This window comes from Daucus carota, chromosome 3 (genome assembly GCF_001625215.2).
Source record: "Daucus carota subsp. sativus chromosome 3, DH1 v3.0, whole genome shotgun sequence".
Classification (NCBI taxonomy): Eukaryota; Viridiplantae; Streptophyta; class Magnoliopsida; order Apiales; family Apiaceae; genus Daucus; species Daucus carota.
Genome location: NC_030383.2, coordinates 54,297,086 through 54,306,725, shown reverse-complemented (window position 1 = coordinate 54,306,725; position 9,640 = coordinate 54,297,086). Strand labels below are relative to the sequence as shown.

The window sequence follows — 9,640 nt, the reverse complement described above, 5'->3', positions numbered from 1 at the left end:
TTTATTATAATTTTAATGATAAAATTATTTTAAATTTTATATTTTTTCCCATCTAAATTATCGCTTTAAATCATAAATAATTATTTGAAAGCACCAAACCAATTCTACTGAAATGGATCTCATTTTTCTTATATTAAAAGATAGAAATGGATCTTCAATATTTCCATCCAAAATATAAAATCCTACAAGCCCAAACAAAACGTACCATTCCCCAAGTGCCCAATTGGATTCAAATATTGGCATTTGTGATTTGGCACTGCATCAATAATTACCGGGTCAACCCGAAACCCATATTTCTCAACTCCAGCCCGCACTCAAATTTTGAATCTCTCTATTCATTCTTCGTCTCTTGGGTAGGGTTTAAAAAATGATTCAAAAGTATCAAAAATGATAATCACTATCATCCACCACATCACCCACCACTCTTTCCCAAATTAGTACACACACTTTTCACTCTTCACTCTACAATCACCCCAACCTATACATACAAATCTCTCTACCTATACTTACACGCACCTTTACAATGAACGATCCGGCGATGTTACTCGCCGCCAGCGCCGGCGACACCGTCAAGCTCTTCGATGTGTCCGCCGAGTCCGGCGATCGGTGTTCTTTGAGTTACTCTCCTTCTCCTGGATTTCAAGTCAATTCTGTTAAGTGGAATCATACTAGTGAGCTCTCTCTCTCTCTCTCTCTCTCTCTCTAGTATGTGTGATTTGATTAGTTGATTATAATGTGATTTAATTTGAGTTGAGTTACGGTGTTTTTGATTCGGAATGTGATTGATGTAGATTTGGTTGTGGCGAGTGCGGGAGACGATAAAAAGATTTCGCTGTGGCGGAGAAATGGACAGAGTATGGGGACGATTCCGTTGGCCGGCAACGAAGGAAGTGATAATATCGAGGTGTGTGACTTTAACTTGGGGTCATGTTGTGTTTTTTAATCTTTGTTTACTGTTTTAAATTTCTGTAGGAATAAATTTACAGAGGCCTTTTGGTTTAAAATAGTGACTTAAGTTAATATGATATGCTCTGTTTGAGTAATTTTGGCTTATTAATGACTTATGAGTTATTAAAAATATAATAAAAATATAAATGATTTTTGGGTAATTTATGACTTTAAATTATTTTTATCAAAAAAAAGTAAGTCACCGAAAAAAGTACCTCACACTAACTTTTTGCTTTAAGTTAGTTTCTAGCTTATTTCTAACTTTAAGCCTACTTCTGACTTATTACACAAACAGGCATTTTTCAGCTTAAAAGTCGAAAATGACTTAAAGACAGGGCTTTAAGCCCGGGCAAACACACTGTAATAAGATAACTTAGGACTATGAAGGAGAGATTACTGTATAGCTTTATTGGACTTAATAGAACCTGTCATTTGTAAATTGTAGTGTTAAAGTAGTGATGATTTGTATCTGCGGGATTGCAACTGTAACACTAGTTGCTAGCTTTTATGTTTAGACAAGTACTTAAACTATGTAAATTAGCTAGTATAGAAAAGTAGCATCATATATCTGTATTATTGTGGGTTAATGCTCTATTTCATCACTGTACCGGATCAAAACTTTCAGTTGGCCTACCAAGTCAAAAAAGTTTTCATTTAAATAATAAAGGATCAAAAAACTTTCAATCACGAGATTAAGTTTAAAAAATATTTCAGCGCCGTTAAGTACAACTTTGACTTTAACGAATAACGTTAATTTTAACAGAATTATTAACTTTACCCGAAATAGCTATAAAAATTAGGGTTCTTAAACTAGGGTTAGTGTTTGAATTGGGGGCTTCTGATTTCTGGTAGTATTTTGTGCAATTGAGGGGTTAATTGGTTTTGGGTCGTGAAGAGGGTGATACGGGGGGTACAAATTAAGCTGGAGGAGAGGTTGCAGGCCACCATGGAGCGTTGTTAGCGATGGTTCCTGGTGGTAATTGGAGAAGTATAAAGGAGATTGGAGGGCAAAGATGCATAAGAGAGAGAGGGGAATGGTTGGGTGTGTATTGTATTTGTACTGGGTGCGTTGTGAGCCTAAGTTTGATGAGTATGGACGGAGGGCGGCAAAGGAAGCCGCCATGGACGTCGACGATGAAGGATGGTTTACAGTCACCATACCATATGGTATTGAGGTTACATCATGCGCAAAAAAATGTAGTTTTCCAGACATGTGTGAATAGCAAACAACGCTATTCACAATGCTGTGTGAATAGCAAACAAAGAACAACTGCGGGACATTGAAAGGAAAGAAGATTGCAATCGCTGGGAAGTAACGTTAGCTTGTGGTGTCGGAAGTTCACAGCTGATGTCTCCGTTAAAAACTCAACAGAAACTAACGGAATGGCCTATTTGAAAGTTTTAAAGGGTACAATTAGTTGACTGAAAACTTTTTTGACTCGGTAGGCCAACTGAAAGTTTTGGTTCAGTAGAGTGATGAAATAGAGCATTAACCCGTATTATTGTTTATTTTAGTATAGTATATACAGGATAAATGTGTTTGTGTCTTAAAGTAAGTAAGCATCTAAGTGACACTGTTACACCTCTGCTAGAAAGAACAGAAGGCTCAAGTTCGAACACTTTAACTAGTAAATTTTGTATGTTAGTCTTAAACTTTGGTTTTTAGCTTTTCAGGACATTATTTCTCTTTATGTTTGAATCTTTTAACCTAATTAATTTACAGGAGTCTATTTCTAGTATTAGCTTTAGCAACAAAGGATCAAGATACATCTGTTCTGGGGGGAGCGGTCAGGTTGTAAGAATATGGGATTTGCAGAGAAAACGCTGTATCAAATGGTTAAGAGGACATACTGATACCATAACTGGTGCAATGTACAATTGCAAAGACGAACACCTAGCCTCTATCAGTCTTGGCGGGGATGTCATAATACACAACCTTGCTTCTGCTGCAAGAGCAACTGAGCTAAAGGATCCTAATGGACAGGTATCTATCCCTTTCTCTACTTCAGACTTTCATATGAGCTAATTAAAAAAAATTACACTAGTCTCTGGCATTTGTACCTTTTTGCACTGATATGCTAGATGTATGTTTGATGATTTGAGACCAGGTTCTTAGGGTGCTTGATTATTCTCGGATCAGCCGTCACCTTCTGGTGACCGCTGGTGATGATGGATCTATTCATCTATGGGATTCAACTGTTCGTAGCCCAAAGGTTTGTTGTTGGAGTTTTAATACATAGCTATGCATCTTTGTTTTGGTGAAGCGTCAATAATTTGTAGCATCTTTGAGGAACCACCATTATTTTTTGTAAGGTTGGAAGTTTCCCATCTAGAATCCTCATCTTTCCTCTGTGATAGCTGGAAGATCTTAGATTAATAGCTATTAGCTTCTGTATTAAGAAGATTTAGTTTTTTGGTTTTAATTATCATTCTGCAACTTATAGGTTTCTTGGCTGAAGCAGCATTCTGCACCAACTGCTGGTGTCAGTTTCTCACCAACAAATGATAAGGTATCTCTTATCTTGGTGTTTGTTTTCTGATCGTTGTTAATGGAAAGAGGATATTGCAAATACATGTCATTTAGTACATGCTTAGCAGTTAACCAAATATAAAAATTAGTGTGTACATTTAACGTGAGATTGTATGCATCATCTCTTTGTTCCTCAATTTTGCTTCCATGTATTTGAGGCAGGTAATTGCCAGCATTGGTCTGGACAAAAAGCTTTACACTTTAGATTCAGGGAGCCGGAGACCAGTGTCTTGCATTCCTTATGAGGCACCTTTCTCGTCATTGGCTTTTAGAGACGATGGAAACATATTGGCAGCTGGAACAAGCGGTGGGAGAGTGGTATTTTATGATGTCCGTGGAAAGCCACAACCTTTCACTGTTCTTCGTGCTTATGGAAATTCTGAGGCAAGCCTCTTCCAGTGCTATGCATATATATGTTTATTTGGGTATCTCAATGTGTCACAAACATGTGATTTTTCATTGTTTATATATATTTATTGAATTATTTAGATATTATTAATTATTAATTTAGTTTTCTGATACGCTTGCTTTCTTTTCCTTATTTTTTGAACACATTATTATCCTTGGTGTTGAAGTTTTATAATAAAACAACGGATAAAGATATAACAGTTGTACATACTCGAACATGAAGAAGATTCACTAAAAAAAATAAGTAAACCGTTCTACAGGTGAAAATTTATATCCGATTAAAACTACGTAAAAACCTTTTACTAGTCTTAAAGACTAGGATTATTAAACCTATAACCTATATATGTTTAGTTTCTTCATTTTCCTTAAAAATTTACAAATTTACAAATGTAAGACAACAAGTTATACTTCCCACATCAGATTCTAGAATAAAAATAAAGAACCTATGATCCTTACATTAGCTAATATCACTATTCTTATGATACTTACACTACTTAGTTCAGCAGTTGTGGGGATTACTACCAAATAGTTGTTTTTTTTGTTGTAATGCATTAATGTTCTTGCTGATGTCATTACTATTTGGAGTTCTCTTATAAATTATTATCATTTTTACTTCTATTTTTTTCAGTGCGTGACAATTGTGATTGTAATTTTAGTTGCAATCTGCATTAAAGCTCTAAGCAATTCAGACGTGCTAACATATTTCAATTTACATCTTCCCTCCCCTTATGAATTGTAATGTATTTCATGATCCTCAGGCAGTCACAAGTATGTGTTGGCAAAGATCAAAACCGGTGATTGTTAACGAACATAATAGCACTGCGGACACTGCTCTTCTGGGAGTTTCTGTAGATGATTCTGTACTTATGCCTGACCCGCTTCCTTCTATGTCATCTTCAAACCATTTATTATCCTCAACATTATCAGGATCTCGGATTTTGGGTCGTCCAGGTCCCTCTCCAGAATCATCATCCTCAGTAGGAAGTTTTGGGTCTATGTCGAGCACTTTAAATTTCCCTTCCACAGACGAATCACCACTTCGAAGTAGTTTATGGGCCGGTGGAGCTCTAGGTAGATTAAAAGCAACTCGCTCTTACAACTTAAAGGATGAAATGGATCTATTCTCCCCACTTCAGGAAGTCAAGCCCATTACACCAACTCTTGATAAGCTCTGGGATGACAACTTGGGAACTAGGAAAAATTATGATAGGAAATCTTCTCTGGCATTTCCTTCATCAATAAGATTTCCTTTGCCGGAGGAAGGGAATAGTGATCTTCATCCGATTTCAGAGTGGAAATCTGGTTCTGGTTTAAATTCCAAGCAGGTTTCCTACTCTCTCTCTCCCTCACACACACACACAGACTCTTGACAATTTTATTGTTTTATTACAAATGTTTTTTTACCAGTTTGGCATTAAACATAATATATGAATTTTCAGTTCTTGTTTCTGTTCGGCATTGAAGATTATAAATGAATAATGGCTATTATCTTAATTTTCCTGTTCTTTACCCCTGTTTGGCATCAAACATTAGAAATGAACAATGGCTATAATCTTACAGAAAAGATCTAGACAGATTATCAACATTAAATAAAAGCCAAAAATGAACATCATTCCAGTAAAGAGGTAATGACATGATAAAACACAATTATACAGAAGTCACTAAAAGGCTGCAATGCATTGAGCTGTGGATTTGGGTGCTGATTTAGGTGATGGTAGTATCTGTGCTTTTGCCTTGGATGATGAGAAATTATTAAGTTCAGTACGCAACTTTAAAAATTTTAAGATACATTCTAGGCAAGTAATAATTTGTGTTTATGAGAATTAGACTGTTAGAACTGTTGGCGAAAGTATCAGTGGGGCTTTGGTTTATATCTTTAGAAATTTAGTGGGGGTATAACTGGAAATATTAATGACAAGATTTGTAGAAAAAGTAATACTCTAGTTGGGTTCTTTCATTGTTAAATCTAAAGACCACTATACCATCTGTCTATACTATTAATTATAATAACTGAACATAGGTATAATTTGTACTTTGGTATCATGGTATGCTACCCTCAGTTTTGGTTACCCTTTCTGATGACATTTGTCAAAATTTTCAATTTAGATTGATGTGGACTTGTAGATATAATACTACAAGAAATTCAAACAAATGTCAATGGTTCGATTCCCACCAGCAACATATTAAATTTTAAATTTTGCAATATTAATTTTAAAAATATAGATAAATGTAAAATTCTGACAATTACATTAAATTCTATTTTGAAATTATTTTAAAAAGTAAAAAATTAAAAATTACTGTAAAATAAACCATTTAAATGCCGAATCCACAGCTCAATGCATTAAAAAGAGAAGTTTTTTAGTTCGAGAAGTCACTAAAAAGAATTCATTATTTGTGAACTAAGTTTTTTCTCCATGGATATGATGTGGAGCCTGTTGTTTAATCTTGTGTTAACTCTTCATCTTCTGAAGAGTAAATTTACCCCGGTGAAAATGAAGGGGAAACTACAACCCATGCAGCTTCAGTGAAGAGTTATATACTAAAAATGAATTCTTTCATGAAGGCAAACTATAGTAGGACTCCAAAAAAAATTTACACAAAACCCACCTAGTTATTCCTCCAACTGATTGAATTAGTCAAAGGCATGCTCTGTTATCCAGACTCTTCAATGACATGGGTGTGGGTAGAGGATCTGAGTCGGGTCTTTCATATCTAAACCGGACACTTAATCTTATAGCCTAAAGTTTAGAATGATATAATAGACCTTACAACAACTTGTTCGTAAAGAGCAAAGTCCATATGACCTTTTCTATATTATCCTTTGATTTTGTGACCCGGATATGACACATATAACATGTATAAGTTTAATTGGTAGAAGACACTAGTCAGACATACTTTTTAAGATGTAAAATGGATTAAGAACATATATTTTTTTCCCTTATGTTAAGCTTATATTCCGAGTCCCCGCACCTGTGTCCGATTTCGGGCTCACATCCAAGAATCTCTTTTCAAAAAAACTGAGGATCCGACACTTGGATCTGCACCCGTGTCGAAGAGCCGTACCCAAGTCCGGGTAACTTATAAGGCATGTCTTTATGCACTCATGTTTAAGTTATAATGTCTTCTTATCAACAGATACACTGGAAATGAACTAGAGTTTCATACACTAGAAATGAAGTAACATATAATTGCTTGTATCAACTCAAAGTTATAGTCTAAGCTCTTTTGTTTCCCTTCATGATCCATTGATCCCTCAAATTAATTTTTGCCGGTTTTCTTTAAAGTCTTCAATAATTAATGTTAATCTACACTGAAATGTAGGACGACGACCATTCTTCCTTTTCACAGTTGATATCCACTCCTACATCTTCGATGAGTGGTGACTCTTCCTCCATAACTCCTCCTGAAGCTTGGGGTGGTGAGAGATTGTCTGATAAATTCAATCATGCACGTCAGTCAGTTACAGCCTTTCCTTCTAGATTTGCAACACTCTCGTCTACTAGTATGTCCTCGGGATCAATGTTTTCTGGATTGCAAGATCTTAGTCTGTCTTCAAGCCAGATGAGTACGAGTTCTCTAGTAGATGCACAACTTGGCTTGGCAAATTTACGGACAAAGGAGATCACTTCAAATCAAGACGCCAATGTAGGATTATCTGAGCATGTTCCCTTCAATTTTACATCTCTTTCCCAAACTGCAAAAGGAATTCCAGGGCAGGCTAACCTTGAAAGTCTTCCTCCAAGAAGATTCTCAAGTTATGCCGAGAGAATTAGCACCACTCCATCATTCAGTGAGGGTGCATCAATGTCTGTGGGTTCACCTAAAATCAAGAAAACAGGGACTGAAACTAGAGAAGAACTTGTGAGTAGCATGTTGTACAGATCTGATGTTTCATTTGCTGCTGAAGCTGGAAATATTCCGTCCCTAAATGTATGGAATTATCAGATGGTTTGCACCTTTTAATCACAGTTTAATTGTTATTGCAATTAGCCATAAGTTGTTTGCCTGTGGATCAAGAGATATTTTTTGATATAATCATGAAGGCTATTTCTAGTAAGTCTTGGTTGGCCAGCATTACTTATTAGCTTTTAATGCTTAAAATGCAACTGATAAGAGACGTGTTATGATGTTCATTGCATTAGACTGAGAAATATTTTCTAGATGTTTCTAATTAGTTTCTTCATTTCTGGCAGGGTGGAATTACACAAACCCAAAAACCTATACCACAGTCTGAGTCGCAGCAGGGGAGTTCCTTTACCCTACAACTATTTCAACGCACTCTAGAAGAAACTCTTGCTTCCTTCCAGAAATCAATTCACGAAGATATGAGAAATCTTCATATAGAAATTATAAGACAGTTCCACATGCAGGAGGTACTAATCTGGTAACTCTACTGGTTCAGTTTTTTCTCTAGTTATTTGATCTAACTTGTCAAATAAATGCAGATGGAGACAAGTAGCGTAATGAACTCAATCCTGGAAAACCAAGCAGAACTGATGAAAGAAGTTCAATCACTACGCAAAGAAACACAGCAGCTTCGCAATTTATTATGATACTCTAGCCTCAATTTGCAGAGTCATTGTAAGCTAATTCTCCCATCTGCCTGATGAGTAATTTTTATATTGTTTGCCGTCTTTATTTTTGATTGAAGAGAATGGTCTCTAAGTGGAATGGAAGTTCCACTCAACATTGTATTTGAGAGAGTAAAAAAAATGGAAAATCATTCAGAAAAACTGACACATGGCCGACTTAGGATTAGTGTAGATGTGGTTGATTGGGTTAGGCAGGACCTTCCCTCCGTTAGAAGCCTCATGTACAGATTTATTTTATAAGCTTGAAAGGAATCCTTATATTATTTACTGCAGCTATGTTATAGGCTTAATTTTGGAACATTGCACATTAGGTGATATAATTTGTCATCTAACTGAGAGTTCGTGTAGCACAATTTTTACTTCAATATAAGAAATGTTTGGCTGTCTTTGTGTATAATAATTTTGTGCTAGTTCTTGGTATGTTTTTCTTCATGAAAAGAAATGTCAGGTACAGTATATATTTTATTTTGGTTGAAGAGAATGCCAGGGATATGTTCACATATATGGTTTTTCCATAGAAGTCAGAGCTCTAGTGATAAAACTGAATTTTGCTGTGGCGGCATTTGTTTCCAGGTCTCAATTTTGTATATATTGCCAATTATTACATCAGTTTTGGGTCTACTGTCTGTTATGGACTGTCTTATATATTCTCTGCCCTAGATTTCCCATAATTACTGCTGGTTATGCATTTTTTGTCCTAAATGGTGCAAAGCATATTGAGTAATAAATCTATTTCTTGATTGCTTCAAAAAAATAAAATGGGTCTATTTCGTGGTAAGATTGTGAAACTTGTACCCTAATTGCATGAAAAGCTTGCATGTGTAGGCTGTAGTGATTAAAATTATTTGATCCAGCTCCTGCAGATCATTTAGTATAAATGGTTGAAATTGCCGCTATTCTTAAAAGATGGACCTCTGAAGAGTTTGTTTTTTAGTTAAGAAAGGGACATCTGAAGTCTTTTCGTTAGTCACATCTCCTGGGAGGGACTTGACTTCTGAAGCCTTGCATTAATTCGAAGAAAATCACATAATGAAGATGGTAAATATAGAATTTTTATAAAGATAACTTTGAAATGTAGTTGTTAGTTCGACGACACTGGATAGAATGAAGATTTCCAAGATAACTTTGAACAGTAGTTATGTTGAGGACAATGGATAGAATG

At 35.6% G+C, this 9,640-nt stretch overlaps 1 protein-coding gene across 1 annotated transcript; it reads left to right on the top strand.

Moving 5' to 3' along the window:
* Positions 1-260: 260 nt before the first annotated feature.
* On the top strand, positions 261-8,864 carry LOC108214597 (protein NEDD1). Its single transcript, XM_017386692.2, has 10 exons — positions 261-671; positions 792-904; positions 2,672-2,932; positions 3,057-3,161; positions 3,393-3,458; positions 3,641-3,862; positions 4,645-5,211; positions 7,208-7,816; positions 8,080-8,259; positions 8,332-8,864. Exons 1-10 carry the CDS (start codon positions 524-526, stop codon positions 8,437-8,439), a joined length of 2,379 nt encoding a protein of 792 aa, XP_017242181.1. The 5' UTR covers positions 261-523; the 3' UTR covers positions 8,440-8,864.
* The last annotated feature ends 776 nt before the right edge of the window (positions 8,865-9,640 follow it).

Excerpts from the sequence above, each read along its gene's own strand:
- LOC108214597 (XM_017386692.2), top strand. The coding sequence starts at position 524 with ATGAACGATCCGGCGATGTTACTCGCCGCCAGCGCCGGCGACACCGTC. Across the intron at positions 7,817-8,079 it reads GAAATATTCCGTCCCTAAAT|GGTGGAATTACACAAACCCA; the intron begins GTATGGAATTAT and ends CATTTCTGGCAG. Across the intron at positions 8,260-8,331 it reads GACAGTTCCACATGCAGGAG|ATGGAGACAAGTAGCGTAAT; the intron begins GTACTAATCTGG and ends AAATAAATGCAG.